This window comes from Pantherophis guttatus, chromosome 3, assembly GCF_059756535.1.
Source record: "Pantherophis guttatus breed Tessera chromosome 3, ASM5975653v1, whole genome shotgun sequence".
Lineage (NCBI taxonomy): Eukaryota > Metazoa > Chordata > Lepidosauria > Squamata > Colubridae > Pantherophis > Pantherophis guttatus.
In genome coordinates, this window is record NC_142065.1 from 172,900,981 (window position 1) to 172,926,748 (window position 25,768).

Genomic DNA, 25,768 nt, shown 5'->3' on the forward strand with positions numbered 1-25,768 from the left:
ATTATGTTTAAGAAAGAGATGGGTTCTGGAGGCTATCCTTGAAAGTTTGATCCTCATTGGTGTTTTATATCTTTACTTTATTAAACTACAAAGGGCTATTGTAATTAGAAACAAAGAACAGTATTATCTGTTTCAACAGGGTAGAGCTATATTCATGTTTCAGTAGCTCTATCTGGCAAGGCAATCTGGAAGATGAAATTATTGTAACATAGAAAATGTCATTCTAAATGTTCACAAAGCCTTGTCCATAAATGCTTTGCTACAGTCTCACAGTGGGTCATTAGAATACATTTCATTTTTAAAGATTACAGTTCTGAGGAAAGAAATATTCATCTCTGTTAGATTTTCTGAATTTTTGTGTATCACTGCCACAATATATTATGTACAGTAGCTCCTCTTATGTAGCTGTATAAAGGAATATGAGTGCTTGTTTCTTTTCTTTCTTAACCAATGTCAGTATGTGAAGTGCTGATTACATACAATAACTGATACCTTCATCTTTAGCTGCAATAATTGTAACCAAATACTTGTATGGCAATTGGAGAGATCAGTCTTGTATATCACTGTATTGATTTTGAGCCATTTCTTCATGAAAACTAAAGGAAGATACATGTACAATTTTTCTGTAGCTCAAACTGATAGTTTCTTGTGCCCTTTCAAATGCTATTTGCTGAAGTTCTTAACCATCACATTATTAGGGAATATAGTCCAAGAATCACAATGTTGGAAACCAGCTCATAAAATAGACGCTTATTCTAAAAAGCAATGGGTTTTTTTGTCCATTTGAGGAGTCTTCTCAAACATAGTGGTAAAAACTTACTGAGAGTGTGTTTATATACCTTTTCTTTTTGAACATACTACTATTTTGCAGCAGACCATTTGTGTTGAAACTCTTTGGTGAATTCTATAGAAAGCAGTCTAACCAGTGAAAGAGTGACTTCTAGAGTCTACATTTTAGAATTGTGCAACCACAGCTGTCTTGAGATAATACACTTACTGGAGATCATTAAATCATTAATATATTTATATGTATCTTATAAAATTCTACATTCCCTTTTTGGTATATCTCTTCTTAATTAAATAATTAAGAATTTCTGGAGATGAATTAGTTGAAAGAAATAACTAAAATATTGTATTAAAATGCATGAATGAAGAAAGCAGTTTCAAATAGCTTTCTCAACAATTTGGACAATACTTTTAATTTTTATTACATCAAATCCTGGCCTACTAGTCTTTAATCAATTGTTTTGAATGTACTGGAAATGCACTTATTGAACATATGGCATCATGAGTGTAATGAAGAGGAAAATACAACATGATAAGAGATCTAGCCCTGATAAGTCCATTAGAAGATTCTTTCATTTAGTTTAGTGCTTGTAACTGTCAGGAGAGCTGCTTGTCATTGTGACTGAATACATATTAGGCTATAGTGCAAGACTAAATGGTCAAAGAAGGTACTATTGAACCTTTACCTTTTATTTCACGTAGCATGAATGAGGCTTGCAGCTTTGAAATGAAACTGAACATCAAGCTTTTGTTCCAGTAAATAAATAAAACATTAGGAAAACATTTAGTTGTGAAGGGCATCAAAAGCATCACCTTGAATAATGATGACTCAGTCTGGAATGCTTTACATCTAGTATGACTGTAATTTGTTTCAAAACAAAAAAGATTCTTAATTTGACCACATTTCTAATCTGCCTTTTTGTAGAATACATGCACGGTAGAGAAAAATACAATAAAAACAGTAGAAAACTGACCTAAACCTCAGCAAAGGTCATATTAATGTCAAAATTCATTTAACAAGAAATCAAAACGTAGAATTTGAGAGGAAAAAGCAAGAACATTACAACTGAAAAAGCAGAAGTCCCCAATCCAACAAGATGATATTGTTTGATAAAACTTGGAATTTGCTCTCTGGTGAAATGAGCAAAAAAATGTGAAAAAATCTGTCCAACAATAGCTTAGCAGTTTTTCTGTCTATATACATGAGAAACTGTCAATGCAACTTAAAATAGTTTATGAAATTCAACTGGAATTCCTAGTGTCCAAAGTTCATATTTGGGTGTTTCCAGCTCATATATTTTTCCATGTGGTGTGAATCCCTTAACCAATCCTATCTATTCAGGCTTACAACACATTTGAATAGCAGTAGGTAGAACTTCTCCCCTTTGAATAGATTGGTGCAGCTTTATATGGCAAAACATAAGCAAATGAAACATTTAGGTCATTTTTATTTGAGATTTCTTAAGAAAAATAACAAGAAAAAACTTACAAGCATAAGAATATACTTAGATGAGAAAAGAGTTTATATGGATATGATGCATGCTTGATGTCCATTGATTTGGAGCAGTGGCGAAATCTTCTGTGGATTGCCACTGGTTTGCTGCCTGTGCATGCGCCAAAAGCACGCTGAGAACGCATGCTCAGCGTGTACCAAACACATGCTGTGTGCACGCATGCGCAGGGCACACCAAATGCGCTCATTGCGAAGAAAAAAAAGGCTTAACAAGGCTTAACAAGGTAAGTAGAACAGCGAGGGAGTAAACAGCTGTGCCATACAGTTTAGAATATAAACTGCATGGCACAGCTGATTGTCGGAAATACTGGTTTGGATGAACCGGTAGCTTTTTTTTTATTACTGCTTCGCCCGAACTGGTAGAGATTTTTTACTGTCAGTTTGCCCAAACCGGTAGCTTTTACCACTACCGATTTGCCTGAACCGGTGCAAATTGGTAGCATTTCACCCCTGATTTGGAGGCTTGGGTGGAAAGCTAGAAGATGTGATAGATGATAAAGGAAAGTAGCAATAGCAATAGCACTTAGACTTATATACCTCCTCATAGTGCTTTACAGCCCTAAGCAGTTTGCAAGGTCAGCATATTGCCCCCAACAGTCTGGGTCCTCATTTTACTGACCCTGGAAGGATGGAAGGCTGGGTCAACGTTGAGCCAGTCAGGATCAAACTGCTGGCAGTTTGCTGAGTTAGCCTTCAATATACATTGTAACCACTGTGCCACCATGGTCCTCCAAATGAAGTCAACCTCCAAATGAAAAGACAGAGCATATACCAAGTAACAGATAGTAAATTTCCTCTCATATTTGGCAGGTAGAGGAAATATACTTTATATTCTCTGGTATCAAGGGAGTTTACTATCTATTCCTTGGCATTAAGCTTTTGGCTAAATAAATAGAAGCAGGGCAGTATTATTGTCTTCAAAATCTTCCTTGCCTTGGTTCTATAATTTGGTTCTGATACATTCTCACCTTTGCTATTCTGGTGTTTTGGACTAAGACTAAGATATAATGAAGAAATAAATATAGAACAAGTGAATGAAATATCAAAAGAAGAAAAAGAAAGGGAAGATCAAACAAATCAAAGCTACATGGAATTTATGAGATTCTTGGAAAAATGGGAGAAGTTTAAATAATATTACACAATGTATGAATCAGACTATAGGCATGTCAGAAACAGTGATGGTTTGCAAGGTTAAAAATGTATGGGGATATATAGGTAATAGTGTTGGTAGCTTTCCTTTTCTGTTTCTTATTTCCTAATTTCCTTGTGTTACTATACCTTACTCATTTGCATAATATTACTTCCTCTAAAAAAGAATAAATTGATGGGCATGTAAATGAATTGAGGCCTTAGGTAAAATTGAGAACCAGTTTGGCTTAGTGGTTAAGGGCACTGGTTTAGAATCTGGGAGAGTGTAAGTTATAGTCCTGCCCTACGTATGTAAACCAGCTGATTAACTTTGGTCCAGTCATTCCCTTTCAACTTTCAGCAAAAGCAGGAGCAAAACATTTCCAAAAATGTTGCCAAGAAAACAGCAGAGAATTGTCAAGATAGTTGCTAGGAGTCAAGACTAATTCAAAGATTCAAACACAGAGACATGCGCAAACACGCACTGTGAAGTTAAAAATAGAAGATAACAAATATAATAACTGATATGAGATAAACTGTTATTGATGAGTCTAAAGCATTAAAAGAAAAATGTTTCTAATTTTTTAAATTCTAAGGTCATACTGCTGAGAAAAAAATTAATTTTTAGTTTTCTTCTAAAAATACTAAAAGAAGTAACTTGCTAACAATGTATTCCTTATAACTACCAAGCAAAAGCAATTAGTTATTTATCAGAAAAAAAAACATAGTTATAGTGAAGTTGAGAGGATAGGCAGAGGAGCAATTAAAGTAAAACTCTGAGTCCTAGCAGTGAAACATATGAAAATGGAGCTGATTAATAAGCGAACAGTGTCAGTGGTACAATTAGGTAATTTTAGACTCTGAACATAATGGCCTTATGTGTATTATTTACCTTGAAAAGTGATGAGCTACGTGCAGTCTGTTTGGGAACTCCTGTGCATCTCCAGCTGAAAAAAGCCTGCCTGAAAAAAGAGTGTCATTCATCAGTGAAGTGCCCTAGATAGATCAAACATCTGGCCAGGAGAAGTAATTCTAAGTGAAATAGTGCATTTCATTACAGACATAAATATAATATTGTCTTAAACTGTTCAGCATTGCTTCTCTGAATTTGATGATAACTCGCCAAAACAATATCGGGCATTGTGTTACAGTATAGATCCATTTTTTTCTTAACACAATTGACACATCAGTTTTTCCTCCCATGCAATGGGATGTAACATTTTCTTCAATATACAAAACATCAGTTCTTTTTTGTTTTCTTATTTCCTGTGATAATTAACTAATACATCCTTGGTTTTTTTCTATCCTTTTTTTCAGCTTGCCCATAAAAAGTCACCAAGAATCATGATTGAAAGAGTCTGTGAATGGCTGCCAGCTTTCCTGTTGGTCCTGCTTTACCTAATCTTCAAGTGGTATGTTACAGTTCATTGTATTAGTAGATCTCCTGCAAAGAATAGCTTGGACTGGGTGTGTAGTATTTAAGTATCATGTCCCTGAAGCTGAAAGCATCAGTTTATTGCTACTAGTTAATTTATTTGTCTTGATTTTTGCAAAGTGAAATCTTATGATAACAATTAAACCAAGAGCAGGAAGATACAGCATTTTCAATAAAACACGAATCAGTTTCATGATACAAATACAGAAGGAAGTCAAGAATTGACCTTGGGATCAAAGAAAAAGATTGGTGAATGTAGAACATTACAAAGTAATTGTTTTCAAAACAATTTGTATTAAGAATAGCTTACTTAAAGTGTTCACCATAAACACAAATAGTTATTTCATGGTTCATAAATTTAATGTGAAGAATGTGAAAGGTTTTTTTGGGGTGGTGGTGGACACAAATCAATATGGATGACCTCAATTCTGGCTGATTTCATTAAAACTATGACAAAAAAAAAGAGATTGAATCAGAAGAGCAAGCAAGATTGTAAGGAAGGTATTATTTTAAATGGAGGAAATAAATAGAATGAAATCTGCCACAGAAGTATTCAGTGCTTTGAAATAAGAACCAAAAGAAAAGAAAAGAAACAATCATCTTGGAGAAGAATCAGAATAATTACACTGGAGGAGAGTAATTTATGAGATACTGTAAAATGAAAAGGCAGCAAAATCTGACCAAGAAGTTTTTGAAAGTTGAAAGGATGCTGATTCACATCTTTCTACTGTATTATCTATTTTGCTTTGTTTGTTTGTATTTTATGTTTCTTAAAATACTGTCTGGGCAATTTTGTCTTGTACCAGAGTGCTGATCAAGATTATATTTTGATCTTATTTTGATTTTTTTGATTTTATTATTTTGTGAAGGTTTAGGATTGGATTCCAAATATAAATTGATTTGGTTGCCATGTTTCCATGTGTTGTTTAAATTTAGATTATACATAACCTTGACTTTATGTATAATTTAAGGGAAGCTTCATTTTACTTTGGGAGAACTGTGGGCATACATTTACTGAGCGTACAGTATAAAATACCTTGTGCTCTTTTGTAAACCGTTTTTATAAAATTTCAGTACCTGTGTTAATTCCAGTCCTATGAAAGTGCTAGAGACCTTTGGAAATAGCTTTGTATGGTCTTCCTCTACTAGCAATCACTGCATAATGGTCAGTAGTTTGAATTATGTATAGCTGTAGTTTATCACCTTGTCTAATGTTTGATCTCTACTGTTGAACATGTTTATATTTGTATCTTGAACTGAATTTTATTTGTTTCAGGCATGAACATGTGCAGTTACAATTTGATGGATGCTGATATTGCTCTGATTCAAAGGGTCATTATCTTCTTAATAATGTTGTTTGACATTTTGACATGTGCCCTAATGTAGCTTGGCAACATATTTTTCAAATAACATAAATAGATAATCTAGTCTTAAATGTGCCTTAAATGTGACTTGCTCATAATGCTCGTTTCCATTTTGTCAGTAGAAATTATGCTCAACATAATTTTTAATAATGGCAAGGGCTTTAAATTCATAATGGATGTATGTACTAATCTTAAATGGATAGACGAGCATTAGGGATATGTGCATAATTCAATGTCTAGGTTTTCTTTCTTGAAAAAGTGAAAACAAAGGTTAATAGACTAATCTGAGTTCTTTATAAGGGCACAGAAATTTCTTCTATATCACCAAGAAGTAAGTAAGACTAATCACCCATATGTTCTTACTCATAAATCAATTATCACTTTGTTCTTGCAAACCAAGACAGAGTGAAGTTTATCTCTAGCTAAAAATATAGTTTACTCTTTGTAGTGGTATCTTTCAACTGTTAATGAACAAAACTTTATCAGAATAAATGAAATAGAACCATATTCCCCAATTTTCAGGGTAAATGGAGAGAAATATTTTAGCAAATCTTCACAGGATCTTAGCCCTCTTATTCTCATGACTTATTGTGGACTCTCCTATCTGGACTTGTTCAGATAGGACTTGTTATATGTCCTGTGCACATGTTCCTGTATGTAAAGCCAGCTACTTCTTTGTGCAGTTTAGTGAATCTTATACCTGCCTGCATCTTACTCCCTGCCACTATATGTTAGATTGTCTCTGAAGTGTCTCTGCATGCACAGTCTGCACCTTGGGTCTTGTCCAGACTTGTAGACCTCTGCTTCTTTTGACTTTTGACTTTTATTAGATTTCTATACCGCCCTTCTCCCGAAGGACTTCTGTGGATATTGTGCCTTTTCTTGTGCTGTTATGATCAGTGCATCAGTGCTGTCCTTTAGTCCTTCTAAGAATTGGTAGGGTTTTCTGAAATCAATGCAATCTGTGCTCAGATTGGTGTTCCTAGACCTTGAGTGTTGGGTGACTGCTCTATTTAAGAGCATCTTGTGTTTTGAACCTCTGGTGTTGTTCCCTTTGCATTTCTGAGTTGGGTTCATGTGCTAATCCTTATGTTCTTGTATGCTGATAGGACTTCCCATGTGTTGGGGAAGTAGGTTATTACCAGAAGTTGAATGCTACTGTTCCCTTGTGGGGATCTTGTTTAATGAGCACTGTCCTTCCTGGTATTAGCAAGTGTGGGTAACAGCCTGTTGCTAGCAGCTGGTTCATTTGTGATGCTAGGCATTCATGCGTTGCTTTTAGTTTTTTTAACCATTAGTTGTGGATCATGTTCAGACTATGTGTTGTCTGGGTGTCCAGGCCAGATACTGTTCGGCTCTTCATGATATTGACACACTGTTGGATGTCTGCTACTGTAATTGTGACTGGTACCTGTTCTGCTATTAGATCCTGAAGCCTCCTTATCTAGATTCAAAGCAGTTCATTGGTTTGAGTTTTGGTGCTAGTAGAGATTGTTATGAGATCTCTATTGTATTTTCTAGCATACTATCTGATGGTACATCTCCGTTGGGACTTGGTTATTGGTTTTGAGGATTGATTGTAGTTAGTTTATCCATGATCTTATGTCTCATATCAGCTGATTTACTCTGTAATAGAGTGGGTGGCAGTGATGTTCCAGCTTCAATTATTAGCTACACATTCCATTGTTCTTCTGGGTCTTCTTGAGTCCATGTTGTAATATGTACTTGCTTTATCTTAAATTGTAATTGCAGCTTCCTCTTCACTATGTTGAAGAATTAGGTAACAAGCTATTCCTCGGTTATTATGGATATCAATCTTCTGTCCACCCATATCATTAGTTTCATATATCCCATCCCACTAGATCCCCTGTTATGGTAGCATTCCATCAATTCCAGGTTCTCTTGCTTGTCCATGTTTGGTGTGTTCAGTAGCCCACATATCATCAGATTGTTCTGGTTTTCCAAAGTATGGCATGGGCTTTGTTTATCAGGATAACCTCCAAGATGACATGACATTGTTAATTCTTGTCACTTTCATATCTTGAGCTAGGCAGGTGAAGTATTAGGAGGTCTTTGCTCACCAATGGATAAGATAGGACACTAATGGCTAAGATAGATACCAGTCAAGATTTGTCTCCAGCATCAAAAGATGACACTCTATCCCCCATGTTATCTAGCCGCTTCAATTATATGTGTGTGTGTGTGTGAATACACACACAAACACACATGCGCACATATTTAAAATTTATATAGCCACTCATTTCACTAAATGTGATTCTGGATGGCATACAACTGACAATTAAAACAATTTTAAAATACTTAAAAAATAATAAAAGATTGCAATAGAAGATTCATTTAAATACAGTAAAATGCAAATGTTCTATAAAATCATAAATCATTCAACTATTTGGTTGTACCTTAATTCTACAAGATTTAATCTCTACAAGTTTACCAAAACTATACGGTATAGAAAAAAAACCAAAATGCTTATCTCATGAAAAAGCAGAAGACATGTATTGAGTTCTTCGCCCTAATAATGTTGGAGCTCCACAATGAAGTCTTTTGAAATAAGATATTTTCACCCTCCTTCACTGAGGTTTATATAACTATGACTTTGAAGGCTGCTGAAGATCCTGTTGACTGTGTAAGCTATTGTCCAATTTCCCTGTTAAAGGTTAATGTAAAAATATGCATCCGTCAAGCCTGACATGTAGATTACAGATGATGCTTTGATTTTCCCACATGCACAGTCTTTTTTTAAATGTCACCAGACATCTCATTAAGTTAGAAGTGTAAAATGGGTGAGGAGAACACTAACTCAAATGATATGACCTTGTTGCCCTTATTTTAGTTCAGCATCCTTATTTTTATTAATATAGTGTTGCAAATATCATTGTGGTTTAAATATGTGAATGCATTTTTGAATTATATATCACAAACCTTTAACTGCTATGTAGAATTGTACATGTATTGAGAATGGGTGATGACTATTTCCACATGGGGATATCTTCAAGGCAGGTGGCACTACCTTTGGAAGGAAGGCATGAATATCAAACAGTGTCTCCTTAACATGATTGTTCTCAGCCGGTACCTGGCAAATGGAATTTAAAATGCAGGTCATGGCCATAACTCATTCAGTACCTTAGTGACATTTTCAACAGTTCAAAGGCTCTTAAAAGACTATGTCAGTCTTTGAACTACCTGGAAAAACCTGCTTGGATGATTTTCTGTTAAAAAACAGGGGAAGAGGGGGGAATATTTTTCTGTTCCTTCACTGCCATGGCATAGGTTGCTCTATGTGTTTCGTGGTGTTCATTTCTCCTTTTGGTTTTATGCCACCATTATAAAATCAAAAATGTCCACTCCTCATTCCCTGCAGTTCTTCAGGAGACCTATGACCAGTGAGTTGACATAATATCTTTAGGAGTCAATTGATTAATTGCCCAGGATAGCTTGATATTCCAGCAGTGCCTTAACTGCAAGGTCTGGCACATCAGCAAGCTTTCCTCCATTGAATTTTGAAAATTCGTCTTCCCCCAACAGCAATAAGTCATTGCAGCCAGGCCTGAAAAACCAATCCTATAAAAGGTGAAAGATTTATACGATCTGAAGAGAAATCAGAGTAATTCTATCCATATTGTTATACTTTTTTTTCCTGTAATTTTTAATAATTTTCAATAAAATTTTTTTTAAAAAACAATCCTGTACCTCTGCAGAAGAAGGAAATATTTATCTACTGTAGCTAACCAGCTGATGATCCATCCATGACAAATGAACCAAAACTGGTTACTTCACTCAAGGAGCACCTTCATCAGTGCAGAAAAGCAAATTCAATGTGTAACAAGTGGGGGGAGATATTATTTGAGATAAATTTATAACTAATCATGGGGGACATGACCTTCTGAACTTTTCCTCAAAAAACGGTTGTCAACAAAAATATTTAAGCCCTCACATAAAACAATTGTAGGGTCCTTCTCAGCTTAGTTAGAAAGGCCATTGGTGATTCTATACTATCAGGATCCTATTTCTGTTTCAATCACCCAACTTGAGGCACACATTTAGAAATCTTTGTTTTGGTGAGACAAATTGCTACTTGTGTCCTGTGTCTCCATATCCTTTATATCTCTAGTTCTGAACAAAGAAACCTTGGGAGAACCTGAGACCAGATGGTACTACTCATCTTTCCAAACAAGGTATCTGTGACACACACACACACACACACACACACAAACACACACATACGTGTGTTTCAGTGGTGAAATCCAAATTTTTTTACTACCAGTTCTGTGAACATGGCTTGGTGGCTGTGGTGTGGCTTGGTGGGCGTGGCTTGGTGGGCATGGCAGGGGGAAGGATACTGCAAAATCTCCATTCTCTGCCCACTCCAGGGGAAGGATACTGCAGAATTCTCATTCCCTCCCCACTCCTGGGGGAAGGATATTGCAAAATTTCCATTCCCACTCCACTCTGGGGCCAGCCAGAGGTGGTATTTGCCGGTTCTCCGAACTGCTCAAAATTTCCGCTACCGGTTCTCCAGAACCTGTCAGAACCTGCTGGATTTCACCTCTGTTTTTATTCTAGACTTTTAGGGTCTATTTTACCCCCAATCTTGCATTTAACACAAGAGAAGCATCAGAAAACAGACTGAGTACAAACCAAAGATAGTAACAATAGAAAAGCCATGACAGCAGCAACAGCAGCAGCAAAAATACCTTTTTATCCATGTCCACTGAGCCACCATACAAACAGGAAGCAAAAAACCTGAGCAGTGATGACAGAAAGACTGAAAATAATAGAGATCAGACTGACAGCAAAAAGAAAGGCTTGGCAAATCTGCTTGTGAACCACTCTATAAGATATATTGCACTATTTCTAGGCAGACCGTGAATATAACACAAAACAGATTGCAGACTGCTTGCATTTTTGCATTTCAAGCTTTTAAAAACAAATAATGAAAGTTGTCTATATGTAGTCTTTTTACAAGAATATATTTCTGTCAAGTGTTCAGTGTTCTCATTTGCTTAGCCTCTCTTAATAATATATATGTTATTCAATAATTCAGTTCACCCTTTGAGGGTGAAAATTCAGAATTTAGTTTTGCTTGTTTGGGTTGTGCTGACAAGGTTTAACCACTGACAGTATTTCATTTCTATAATGCTCCAATTTACAGGATAGGAATATGTGAAAGCATTAATCTATTGGGCAAGTTCTTTTGTGCTATTTTCTTGTGCAATAATGAAAAGAAAGAACCCTTAGAACTGCATGTAAGATTTCTGGTATAGCCAATATCCAATAAACAACAGCAATGCAACTTCACCAAAATAGAGTTGATACATTATCCTGCTTTTAAGTAATGTGACCTTCATAGCAAAGCAGTTTTAAGGTCAAATTCATAATTACATGATCTTAATGACTTGCTCGTGTTGCACACTGTATCTTTAGGGCAAAGGCTTTTCTTTGCTATATAGCATAGATGCTGTTTTTCCAAATGTCTAGAAGACATTTGAACAGTGTGGAAATCGGTACTGGGATAACCCATAGGAGGAAGAAGGAACCACACAATCTCATCCTTTCCTCCATTGGGAAACTTCAATCTCATCCCAGTTCTCCTTTTAACTACAAGAAACTTTGGCCTTTATAGAAATCTAGATACAAGCCTATTTATATAAGTGAATAATAATTAAAAAAGCTTTGCTTCCAGGAGCACACAGTAGCATGCCATTGATTTCCCTTTGCAACAAAAATGATTTAATTGTGTATTTTAAAATGCTTTTTCAGTGTTATATAAAAGTTGTCTGCCAAGGGACTGTCAAGTATAGTTACCAAGCTGCCTATTCGGTGTTGTTTATTTGCACATCCCATCTGAGCTGAGTTAAATGAATCTGCTATTCTTGAAAACTTGAGTGTCTGTCAGATGGAAGACAGAAGAAAAATGAGAATACAGCAGTTCATTTTTATTTAGGAATTGCCATATGCTGCCACCACTGTCTAAAAAATTCTTCTGCCTCAAAAATCTCAAATTTTGTATATTCCATTTGTAATATTCTCCTTTTGATGACTTGAAAGTTGGTACTAAGTTGGAGCTGAGAAGGGAGCCAATTCTTTCCACATTCCTACATAACATATTGTGACTCACCTGTTTAAAAAATAATTTCACCAAACCATGAAGATTTGGAGAGTTAATTAACTAATAAAACAGCAGACACAATTGACATGAGATAGTTGCAGTATATTATTTCACAACTAACCCCCAGTAGTCAGCAATATGTCCTCAATGTGAATATTTTTGCACGAAGCAATTTTATATTCTTGGCTTTGAAAGCTGTTGCTATACAGCTTTATACAGTAATATGTTGGCTTTTCTGAACAATCTCTATCCAAACATAATCAAAATATGTGATGTGTAACTGTAAAATTGCAATACAGTATAGCTTTTTGACTTCTGTAGCTACCTGGCTACATAAGTATCGTGTTGGTTTTGGCTATTTCTCTTGGTGTCTCAGAACACTAAATGAAAGTGCATATTTTAAATAGATTACATAAAATAATAAATGGGCAAAAATGTTTTAAAAATATAAGAATTCTTAAAAATATAAGAAATAAATAGGTGCATATTTTGGGAAGGTGATATAATTGTTCTGAGCCTTTGGCGTTGTTCCCTTTGCACTTCTGAATTGGGTTCATTTGCTAGCCCACATGCAAATTGGCAGCTTTAGTGCTGATAGACTTTCTGTGTGGTGGAGAAGCAAGTTATTACCAGTAGTTGAATGGTGGGGATTCCCTTATGAGGCTCTTTTATGATCAGCACTATCCTTCTTTGTGTTAGCCAATCTGGTGGAAGCCTTCTACTAGCAGTTGGTTCATCTGTGCTGCTAGCCATTCATGTACTGCTGTTAGCCAGTAGGTCTGGATCAAGTCTGGGTCAGGTAATGTCCAGCTCTTCAAGTTTGTGACTCACTGTTGCATTTCTGCTACTGTGATGGTGACTGCTTTCTGTTCTGGAAGATTTCTGGGATCTGCTCCAGATCCTGCAGCCAGTTTGCACTGATATTTGTCTTCTCTTTCTTACAAATGTTCTTACAATACTGTTCAGTTTTTGTTGGTGGTGGTTGTACTGTTAATGGGTTTATTGCACTACAGTTGGAAAAATACCTTGGATAGACTGAAAAATTGAATTTCAAAAAAACAACCTGCCAATGAAATACTTTCTTTTAGAATAATAAATGCCACAAGACAGAGTGCTCATATATTGCTGACCTTTGATTCTTCCAAAATGTTTTCTAACAACTCATAACATAATTTTTTTTATCTACAGTATCACAATCCTCACTAGAGAGGATTTATTTGAGCAGAAAGTTTGACTCAATCTGAGCAAACCTTTATTTTTCTGATTGGAAGTCTACCAAGAGGATAAAAATGAACTTTCCATCTTGGAAGAAATAGAATCTGTACACAGTAGTGATAGCTAAGAAAATGAAACTGAAATAGCAATGTGTAAGTCTCTTTGTCATATTGCAATTTTTTCCTGGTTTTTCTTAGTTCTTTTACTAAAAGAGGGAGCTTGGAAAAGTTAAAGGTCAGACTATATGACTTAATTTTATTTTTAGACTGATGGATTATTCTGTCTTCCAACTTTTATTTCTTGTCAGTATACAGAATTAACAGATAATAATGAAGACCTTTTTTAAAGTGAGTTCAGTTAGTATATATTATTGCCTGACAAAAATATACTTTAATCTGTATTAACGATACCAAATATATATAATATTACAGGTAGTCCAACTTAACAGTTGTAATTTTGGTTACTGAGTTACAGCATTATGTGACTGTGCTGCTTAGTGACAGCAGTTCCTGCATTTCCAGTTGCTGTTGCTGTTATTAAGCAAATTCTGCAATGCCATTAAGCACGGTGTCACATAGTCACCATTTCCTACCTCCTTCTGATTCCCCAAATACTTTTCTTGTTGGAAGGTGGCAATGAAGGTCAGAAAAGGCGATCAGAAATTATGATGTCACTGCAGGATGTTATGACATTATAATTTTAAGATGGTCACCAGGTGGCCAATTGTAATCACATGAACATTGGTATGCTGCCACAGTTGTTCAGCACTTGTATTAAACAAGGACCGCTTGTGGTTCAGCACTTATATTAAAATGGTCACTGAACAAATGGTTGTTAAGTAAGGACTGCCTGTATGACTGGGGCATATGGCTACATATATTCTTAATGTAGTATAGTGAACTTAGATCAATATAATATGCTACAAAAATGAATACTTTGTATTGTTTTGTATTTATTTTTTTATACTATAGCTTCAAAATTTTACACTTGTATGTATGCAAAATAATTACAGTATCTGCGAAATGTGTAGACTTTGAAAGATGCACTGTGCATTGTGCATGTGTTTTAGCTATGGCATTGCAGTAATCTGCTGTACATTCCTTTTTTGATGTTTTTAGCTCAGAAGCAAGCTTTCTAGCACGTGATTTGTATTTTACTCAAAGTATTTTACTTTAGTGTATATGGCTTGAAAAGTAAAAGATTGATAATTAAACTATTTCAATATTTGTTAAACTGATACTCTGAAATATAATGTATTTGTATTATTAGTTTGCTTTTTTTAAAAATTGCATTATTTCCATTTTTAATTAAATATAAATAATGTAATAGTGAATTTCAATTTAGGATGGGAAGCTGATAGGTGTGATCCCAGTCCTAAAGATTAAAGTCACTGGCTGAAAAGTACAGGAAATTCCTCTGTAATCTGATGAAATTTCAGATAGAAAGCAGGGTCCAGCTCCAGAAAACTGCAATCAAAGAAACTTTACAGATTAATTCATTTCCGAACACAATCTTTGAATAGCCTCAACTGTTTGAATGACAAGCTTTATTTCATGATATAATTTTTTTCTCAATAAATTTGTCTGGTGGTGCTATCATTTTCACACTTATTTCATAGTAACCGATTTCATAGTATTTTGATTTATTTTTTCGATGTCTCACAAATGTTAACTCTGGGTGAAGTACAATAAGCAACCAGTTAAAACCATTAAAATAACAATAAAACAAAACAAATAAAAATAATAATACAAAGGGTTTATTTGTTAGCCATGTCTGGAGGTTTTATATGCTCACACTGTTTCTTGATTATGAAAACTGTGTGCAAAATTAAATAATGTGGCAGATATTTCCATAAATACAAACCTCACTCTTTTACACTAAGTATGCAGATGGAATAGATGCACTGTTTTGGCTTTTCCAGTACACAGATATACAAAAATGTTATTTCTATTATCCTTTTCTTTTTTCTTTTTAATACCATTCAGTTTTTTACTAATATTTCAGATTTTCTTCTAGGCATTTACATTATTAAAAATTATTTTGTACTGAAATAGAATAAGCCTGTATGCTTACATTTATAAGCAAAATTAGAATGTGGGATGATATTTCGTATGTAAATTCATTTGGAGGTAGTTTTAAATTAGCTACCTTAACCCAAAGCTGCTTTTTAAAAGGCAGTTAGATTTTCTTCTTTTTTTTCCTTAAAAACATTTCGCTTCTCATCCAAGAAGCTTCTTCAGTTCTGGATGAGCTTCTTGGATGAGAAGTGAAATGTTTTCAAGGAAAAAACCAAGAAAGTCCAGTTGCCTTTTGAAAAACATCTTTGGGACAACCCTGACCTGGATGATTGAGAATAGACATTTAGCTAGCCTTAAATGGTATTTAATGTATAACTGTTAGAATACCTCAAATTTGGGCATATTTCTTCTTTGCTGTCTTCATTTTTTATTATTATTATTAAATATCTTTTCCCCCTTCTTTTAGACAATTATCTCTTGGTGCCATAGCACATGGATTTCAGGACTGCATGTGAAGAGGTAGTGCAAATTTTTCTAACTTAAGCATGTACATATGTACTTATTTTATCTCGCTTATTCTCATTAAAAAACCTTGTGTGGGGTATTATATGAATTATTAAATGGAGATTTGCATATTTAAAAATAAAGCAAAACTTTATCAGCTTCATAGCCAGGGCAGGGACAAGCGACTTCTCAAACTTCCATTCTTTGAATGCTTTTGTGTTTACAAAATCAAGCTTCATACAAATGCAAAGATGATTTTAATAGGGCTACACTTCACTTAATATCATATCTACAATTATAACCATATATATATAAGAAAACAATGAACCATAAAAAAAATCTCTTTATGTGTTCATGGACACATTTATGCATGCATTCTTTTTATCCCCTTTAATTCCATGCTGACCATTGGACTATGAATGTGGTATGCAAAGCCTTTATTTTTCATTTTCTTTACCGAGCTTTTTCTACATTTATCTCCTAATCTTCCACTTCCTTCTTTTCCATATTCTAGCATCATTAAGAACTAATTATAAATAATGCTAGAATTTTTTTTAAAAAAAGTGTTAAGTATGACTAATAATGAATTTATTAGCATTAACCCAAAACAAAAGAATATGAGCTTTAATTTATATGAGGCTCATCTGTCAGTTCCCTGTATGAGGAATTGAACTCATGGGTCATTGCATTTTTTATGTGATTATAGGCAGTGCATTAGTTTTAGAAGGTCTTCAGGCTCTGGAGCTCAGGAGTGTTGGTAGGTGGAATATATAGAGGCCATCTTTAAAATACTCGATATAGCATACTTTTTTTCTTAAACTCCCAGACTGGAGATACAGGTATTATATTAGGTCATGCTTTCATGTATGAGGTACATGTATAGAGAAATTCCTTTCCATCACCAATAAAGGACAGAACTCATAAAACCGCATACATGAGGACATGATGCAACTTCCATATCTCTCTAGTTTGAGAGTGTAAGTAAAAGGAAGGAGACTTAGAATAATGGATAAATTTGAATAAGAATGGAATAAGATGATTAGAAACTATTCAGATAATTACAAACAGTTTTGAATTAGCAAGCTACTATAAAAAGTGAAAAAAGACAAAAGCCCAGGATGTGTTCTTCTAAATATCCCTGAAGTAGCTCCCAGCGTCCGGTAAGATCCCACAGAGTTGGTCTCTTCCGGGTCCTGTCAGCTAAACAGTGCCGGCTGGCAGGCCCGCGGGAGAGGGCCTTCTCTGTGGCTGCCCCAGCTCTCTGGAACCAGTTACCTCCTGAGATCCGGACTACCCCACCCTATTGGCCTTCCAGAAAGCGGTGAAGACCTGGCTTTTCCGGCAGGCCTGGGGCCGTTGATCTCGCTTTGCAATCTTGCAAGATCTGGCCATGAATGGTGTGCATGGGCTTTTAATGTTTTTTAAAATGTTTTTATAATGTTTTTAAATAATTTTTCTATGTTCATTGTTCACATTATTTTTGCTGTAAGCCGCCCAGAGTCCCTTGGGAATTGAACAGCATAGAAATGTAATAAATTAAATTAAATTAAATTAAATTAGTGTGTCTGCAAAGTGGGATCAGAAATCGATGCTACTGATAATTAAATGTCAAGGTCAAGCTCCATGCATGCATATATGTTTTCTTTTCTTTTCGTAGGCCTTTATGTGTATTTCTCTTTAGCCAGGTTCTTCCTACGTAAACCAAGATTTTTATGCAGCCCTAGTTCAGTAAAATCACAATCCACTAGTTTCTAGGCTATTATTTCTGGCTGCCAGCAAACACTCTGCTGGCTGCCAGAAAAATTTCTGCCAGAAAAATTTCAGATTATATAAATATAATCAGCACGATTTATTGTAGATCTGAAATAAATTAGAATTCTATTCCTTCTAAAGGCTAAAACATGTCTTATTTATATAAATCACTGCTTTTTAAAGTCAGAACTGGAATAATAGTTTAAGGATGTATTGTATAGCCGCAGCTATTGTACTGTGAAATAACACTAGGGGGTTCATATCAATGAACTGTGTTTTTGTGTTTGCTGAGATGTGTTTTGTTTTTGCTTTTCTCATGCTTGATTTCCTTATTCATTCCGAATAGGTTTTGCCTGTGTGCGTCCCACTGCTCACTCTTATTTTAATTTCACTGTGATGCTTAATTAGGCCTACTGTATAGTTAGATGTTATTTAATTCTTGCCCCTAGCTTTTTTCATCAAGCTGCTTGGGAGATTTTATAAGGTAATTAGCCAGGAGACGAATATACAGTCAACACAACATAACTATATACATTTTTTTTCAAGAAATGTTATGCCAAAAAACCATCATATGAATTAGGAACTGTTCTTCCAAAATACAGATCAACACACATTTCTGTCATCCAGCTAACCTTATTTGGTGGAGATTAACAGATTAAAATGTCACTCTGTATTTGTTTTCCATCATTCCTGGTTGTTGTTTTTTTTCTGTTTCCTGAAAGCCATATTTGTTTTCTAAGTTGCTATCATGAAGTTCAAATTGAAAGAAACAAGAAATTTAGAGAGAGGGGTGTGAAGAACCAGCGTCAGTCATAAAGTTCTAAAATTGAGAACATGACATTGATTCCAGGTCTGCACACAATGCTCAGACATGAGTTTGCTGGAATGGATAAAATGTAACATTTACTCTTAATATTTAACATTTATTGGCTGACATAATGACTGCAGATTTTATAACAGCCCTCCAGGGGTACTGGACTACTTTTCCTTGTATTTAAAACCAGTACAACTGAAGGCTGATCTGGTTGAGGAAGAGTATTAGAGTCTATAATGTACTGAATAGGTGTACAAACTTGTTCCTTATTTCAAGAAACAGTTCGCTTCCAATGGGATTTCCATAATTGGATGTTTATGCACCTGGCTTATACACCTCTACAAAGAGGTTGTAAGATGTTGAATATCTCTGTCAGAATATCTCTGTCAGAAATTCAAAAGAGGAAAAGGACGATGAAGTCAGAGATCATTGCACCCTCCAAGCATATAAACTGTCCATCCAGAAAATCCCACATACCCTTAAATTCCAATGAAAAGAAGATGAACATCAGCAAAATAATGAGTCAATTTATTTTTTTTAGAAAAAGAAATTAGAAAAGTTTTGAAATAGAAAGTTTACAACCTGTTTTTTTTTTTTTAATTTGATTTATATGCCGCCCTTCTCCAGAGACTCAGGGCGGCTTACAATGCGTTAAGCAATAGCCTTCATACTTTTGTATATTTATACAAAGTCAGCTTATTGCCCCCACAAACTGGGTCCTCAATTTACCTACCTTAGAAAGGATGGAAGGCTGAGGCAACCTTGAGCCTGGCGAGATTCGATCTTAATTTAATTGCAGACAGCTGGTGTTAAATTACAGTGCTTCTGTCTGTTGAGCTATCCAGGCTCTTTCCTTGTAGGTTATACAACATTTCTAATAGCCATATGGGCCTTGGTCTTTCCAGAATAGCTGTGGATTAATTTTAATTAATTAATTAATTCACAAATCTAGGCTACAATCTGAAAAGCACTTGTATTGAATTTGTTTTTGGACATTGAAGAGTTATTTACTGGATTATAATAATAAAACAGAGGGATCATTAGTGGAACTTTTTATAGTGTTTCTGTGATCCCAGTTAAGGTCTTGGCTGTTGAGTAATCCTAATAATTTTAGTTAATCAAATGCTGTAACTTTAACAAAAAATTATCAGGTTGCTACTCTATCAAATAATGTGCAAATTGTATTTTATATGCCTATGTAGGATACTGAAACATAAGCCCTGCTATTACAAAAGGGTTTTTTAGTTTATGATCACATTTTAAAAGTTTTAGTCCTTCATCCATGTACGAAGCCCAGATACTTTCAATATTTAAATGTTACTTAATGTCTGAGTTTCCAAACTTTTATTAGTAATTTTTGCCTTGCATGTTTCAATATTTCTGATAATTGGGAGAATTTTAATGGATCGTTTGAGATATACCTTATTTTATTGGTTTTACTGAATATTCCAATTAAAAACTAAAGGAAACTATTTTTGATCCTTAGAATAAATAGTCCATAAACAATTAGACAACTAATAAAACTTTTTTCTTCTTCTGCCTTTTAAAGTCAAAGACAGGGATTTGTTTGCTACAGGATGGTAATCAGGAGCCTTTCAAAGTGCGGCTGCACTTAGCCAAAGATATTTTGACAATTCAAGAACAAGATGTCATCTGTGTGTCTGGTGAACCATTTTATTCTGGAGTAAGTAACATGATTCATAGTATCTTCCAGATTAAAGCTGTTATACATTTTGAACTTTCAGAGTTGTTTTTCCACATAGAAATAGCAAAGTAGATGAAGTGATATATACTGAATTCAGAATGAATATTGTGTCTTTAAAAAAACAGCACTCAGGGAGATAAACTAGGAAGACTTCCTGTTTCTTTCTTCTGGAATAAGATCTCTTGATCTTTGGTTTCAGGCTTGCTTCTGGCTTCCATTTTGGTTCTGATTAACATCTTGTTCCATGACTTCTTCTTAATTTTACATTGTTCCCCCACAATCTGATGAGTGCAGATAGATAGTATAAAAATACAGTGGTGGGATTCAAATAATTTAACAACCAGTTCTCTGCCCTAATGACTGGCTGGGTGGGCATGGCCATGGTGGGCATGACCAGGGGGTGTGACAGGCAGCACTCAGCCTCCTGCACCCCCCTGGGAGCAAAAATGGACCACGGGGGAGGGGAATGCATCGCACCCCTCATGCCTCATTTTGGGCCTAGGAGACCTACCTGAAGCCTCCTAGGAGCAAAAATGGACCACGGGGGAGCATACCGCTCCCCCTGCACCCCATTTTTGGCCTAGTAGGCCTCCCTGCACTTACCTGGGAACCAAAATGTGGTGCGTGGAGACTCCTGGAAGGGAAGGAGAGGGGCCAACCAGCAATTTAACTACCAATTCACTCAAACCGGCCCAAACCGGCTGAATCCCACCACTGTAATATATTAATAGCATAATGTCATTCAGAATAAGTCATTTCAAGCACCTTTTGTAAGAATGGAATGGTATAATGGGATAATAAATAAATTGCTTTAAGATAAAGAAGCCAGAGAAAAAATGTTTTATTAAGAATACACTGAACAGCACTGGATGATTGAGGTTAAAAGATTGATTAAGCAAGTAAAGATAAATGAGGAGAATTTAGGAAGAGAATTCATGGCTTCACCTTATGAATTATCCTATGTAATATACCAATAAAAACCTATTATCGAATTATATCTGATTTTACATATTAAAAGTTTCACAATTTTATCTAATAAGCTGGAACATCTACTTGATATATTTCTTGAACATTATGTACAGGTTAAAGTTATGTGCAATTCATTACCTAGTTTATATCCATTGGATAATGGAATTTACTATTTTTACCAGAGAAATAGCTCCAGGATTTTTTTCCTCTGAAGAAGCTTTTTTACATGTACGAGGTAGGGGGGGAAATTTCAAACTTCACCAAGATACTTCTTCCAGTGGCTTCCCAGTTTTGTTTTGTTTTCCTTTGCTTTTGCTTTCTTTTTTCTTTTTTTTAAAATTAAGATAAACTGGCACTATTCAGGTTAAATCTTTGGCTATGTTCCGGCTGGAAAGTTCTTCATCATTCCGTAAAGGACCAATCTCTTAAGGAAAATCAGAAAAGGCACTTTGGGTTTCCTTATCCAAAAAACCTAGAAATAAACATTACAACAAATCTGAAATACCAGAGGTAGCACTCCCATCATGTAGGCTTTAACATGGGGAAGTTTGAAGGAGAAATTTCTTTAAAATAAAACTCTGGTTAGAAATGTATTGGGATATAAAAAGAACTGGAAAAAACAACCAGTACACACAGAATTCCAAACAAAATCTACAATGTCGATGTAACAAGTTCCACAGATCTTGGACCCCAAAATATAGGCAAGGCTCACTGAGTGAGGATGGCTCCAAAGAATTTTTTTGCTGGAAGATTATTAATTCAGCTTGTTTTCCCTTATTTCTTCTTTAACATTTTTCCTGTAGAGCTATAATCTAATGATGTATAGAAGACCCTGTTGTGGGTGACATATCCATGTTTGAACAATTCGGTCAAAACACTCAGTTTTGGATGCCTGAAAAAATAATAAAATAAAATAAAATAAATCATTAAATAGGCTGTTATGCCAAATCAAAATATTGAATTTGTCACACCTCTTTATGTTTTTTTTTTCTTTAATATCAGTTCCTAAAAAACACAATGTTCACTCTTATTCTTATTAGTTGCCAACACAACACCGGCAATTTGGCCACAGATTATTATCAAATTATTCAGCATAATGAAAGCTAAATTCAGAACAGGAAAACAAAATGCTTAGGAAGCTTGAATATCTCCCTCATTATGAAAGATTAGACCATTTGGGTCTCTTAACAGAGAAAATTGTAGAGTGGTCAAGCTATATAACATCATAGTATGAAGACAGTGAATTGATCTCTCAAAATACTAGGAGAAGAAGTGACTCCAGGAAGCTGCTGGGAATATTTAAAAGAGATGTTTTACATTGTTCTCCGTACAGAATATAATTAATCTGTGGTGATGGGTATTAAATTGGATAACTTTAAAGAGGATTACCTAAATTCACAGAATGCAGGTCTATCATCTTGAAGTGTATTATACTTGGATTGCAGCAAATTGTCTACAAATGCCTGCTACATGGGAACAGTGTTAAAATGTAAGAGCTATTTTCTGTGATTTTGTTCAATTTCCTTTTAAAGCTAATAATGTTAATAGCCAAGGCCTCAAGTTAATTATTCCTGTATACACCTGGTTGGCTCATATGAGAAACAAAATGCTGAATTTATGCAGATTCTGGCCCAATGCAGCAAGGCTGTTCATAATGCTGATTTTAAAAAAACATTGCCTTACGTTGGTCAATAGAACATTTGAGAAGACCTAATGCGTAATTACAGAGATTTAGATGTTGAAAAATGACTGCATATATAGCTTTGTGTTATGCGTTTATAGTTGAATCACCCAGAAAATAAACAAATACAACTTAAGTGCAGTACTTCTCAGTTAATGAAACTGGAATTTCCATTGCTAAATGATGCAGTTATAAAGCATGACATTATGTGACCACATTGCTTAGGGATGGTAATTCTGGAACTTCCAATTGCTATTGTTAGGCAAGGATCACAGGTCATTTGGTGGGTATCTCCTGCCAATTTCCTACTGGCTTTCAACAAGCAAAGTTGGTAGGAAATTAAAACTCCCAGCCTGCTCACAAGCAGTGGTGATGGGCAAGCAGGCTGGTGGTCAAGTAAGTAGCTGCTGCTGGCTGCAGGAGGGTGTGAGAGTGGCCAAGTGGCACAGTGCAAACATAATGAAACTTGTGGCTGCTGCAGGGTGCAGGAGAGTCCAGCATGTCACATGTGGGTGGAGACAGGATTTCTTGCTGCAGAGTGCAAGATGCTGGCATGGTATAAGCATGGCATGATATAAGCATGGCATCTCTTGTGGCTACTGCAGAATATATGAAAGTGCACAATGGGCCAGCGAGACATGATGCAAGGGGCTGAGGGTGGCTGCTGCAATGTAGAGGAGACGTATCCAAACGATTTGCAACCTTCTTTGCTATAGTTTCCCCATTGACTTTGCTTGTGGGAAGCTAGCAGGGAAGGTTTCCAATGGTGAACCATGAAAAGCTATGGGAACAAACTCACTGCAACCATATAAGTGAAAGCCAGTTGCCAAGCAACCAAATCTCCATCATATGAGGGAATGATGGCTGGAACTTTGAGGGCCAGTCATAACTACCTCACTTTCAGCACTGTTGTAACTTTGAACTGTCATTGAAAAATGGTCATTAAACTAAGGGCTACCTGTATTTGTGTATTGTCATTCAGATTGCCACTTTAGGTATATATGTTTTGCAATTTCATATGACAATACATATATGAAATTCAAAACTCGATAATGGTTATATAGCACAAAGCCAAAAAGAGACAATGCAGTGTGATTGTAGTTGTTTTTAAGGAAATGTTTCAATCTGATTTATTTTCAGGAAAGAACTGTAACAATTAGAAGACAAACTGTAGGAGGATTTGGATTAAGTATAAAGGTAGTATGATATTCTTTCTATTGCTGTGTGTGTGTGTGTGTGTGTCTGATTGTATCAAGCATGGATTTTATATTTTGGGGAATATGTTTAATAAGATTAAAGGGTTGTCATTGTATTATATTCTTCTTTGTCCATTCAGTGTATCATGAAAGCTTTTATTAGAGGTTTATTTACTTTTACAAAACTTTAGACAGTCACTCAAAGTGTGGTCTTAAGTGGAACTTAAAATGGGTCAGTAAAAGAGTTAAAATAGCTGTCACATTACAACCAATGAATAAATCTGCAATTCTGCATTCTTTGAAACTTGCTTGTTAATAAAACAGAAAATATTATTTTGGTATTATCAATTTTGCTGTACGTACGTTAGATATATAAAATTATCCAATTCTCTTATGATGATAAGGTTGAAAAATATGTTGAGAATACCAGACTGAAAGATAATGCAATGGGCACTTCCTTATTCCATTATTATATAAAAAAGTATGTAATAAACAGGCACTCTGTTATTAAGCTGGTTATTAAGACCAGCTGCCTGCAATTACTGCAGGTTCGAATCTCGCTAAGGCTCAAGGTTGACTCAGCCATCCATCCTTTCTAAGGTAGGTAAATTGAGGACCCAGTTGTGGGGGCAATAAGCTGACTTTGTATAAATATACAAAAAGGATGAAGGCTATTGCTGAGCACATTGTAAGCCGCCCTGAATCTCCGGAGAAGGGCGGCATATAAATCAAATTAAAAAAAAAAAATAGAGTGCTGCCCAAAATTGCAATTTACTGTCCTTTCATGCAGTGAGAGATAAATATAAATCATGAAAGTATTTTCCCCTGAAATAATTGCATAAAGCCTGAAATAGAAAATGTATTAATAGTTTGTGATATAATGCTTTTGATAGTCATCTTTCGCTACTAAAAGTTTCAGTCAAAACATCAATATTTATGGATGTTTTTAGCAAATTAGGAAATTAACTTTTATAGTTGCTTTGTTTCTGCTTCTTGAGTTCTTCTAATCATTTTCCACCATTATATTTTCCAAACCTAAACTTGTGATATGAATAGCTGACTATCTCAAAATAACAGCTAAGGGTCTGATGCAAAAGTTTTGTCTTACCCTTGTCACTCTTTGGAACAGGCCGTGATCTGAAGACTTATTTTTAGGGGTTACCCTTGTTTCTTTAATCCAACAACAAGAAATTGCAAGCAGCTCCTTCTCTGTTGTCTGCATTTCATGTGAGACAATCACACTTGTGACATCACAAAGAGCTAGTTTCTATGCATTGTTGGTTTTTCTCTGCAGCAGAGAGCTTTTGTGTATGGATGAGTGCTTTACCATTAGAGTTCCAGTTCACATGGTAATAATAAGCTACTTCGTACAGATGACAGCACTTTAAGTATGAACGTTGTATCTTCATTTATACCATTACTATAATCAGAAGTAGGGAGCAATAGCAATAGCACTTAGACTTATATACTGCTTCACAGTGCTTTTACAGCCCTCTCTAAGCAGTTTACAGAGTCAGCATTTTGCCCCCAACAATTTGGGTCCACATTTTACCGATCTCGG

General features: G+C 35.3%; 1 protein-coding gene and 1 long non-coding RNA gene across 5 annotated transcripts in view; one reads left to right on the top strand and one right to left on the bottom strand.

Annotated features, from left to right (window-relative positions):
• Positions 1–25,768, top strand: part of SNTG1 (syntrophin gamma 1) — a 235,069-nt gene that overhangs the window by 112,911 nt on the left and 96,390 nt on the right. For 2 of the 4 annotated variants that reach the window (XM_060681983.2, XM_034429744.3), the window contains 4 exons: positions 4,745–4,839; positions 16,053–16,105; positions 20,206–20,340; positions 24,152–24,208. In XM_060681983.2, the coding sequence (XP_060537966.2) occupies positions 16,079–16,105; positions 20,206–20,340; positions 24,152–24,208 (219 nt within the window). In that variant the 5' untranslated portion in view covers positions 4,745–4,839; positions 16,053–16,078. Of the gene's footprint in view, positions 1–4,744; positions 4,840–16,052; positions 16,106–20,205; positions 20,341–24,151; positions 24,209–25,505; positions 25,557–25,768 lie in introns of those variants that run through there. The other 2 variants (XM_060681985.2, XM_060681986.2) reach the window with 1 other exon arrangement.
• Positions 21,969–25,412, bottom strand: LOC117672778 (uncharacterized). The gene is made up of 2 exons (XR_004593360.2): positions 25,316–25,412; positions 21,969–22,222 (listed from the first exon to the last, which is right to left on the bottom strand). It is a non-coding gene; the product is annotated as an uncharacterized LOC117672778 (long non-coding RNA).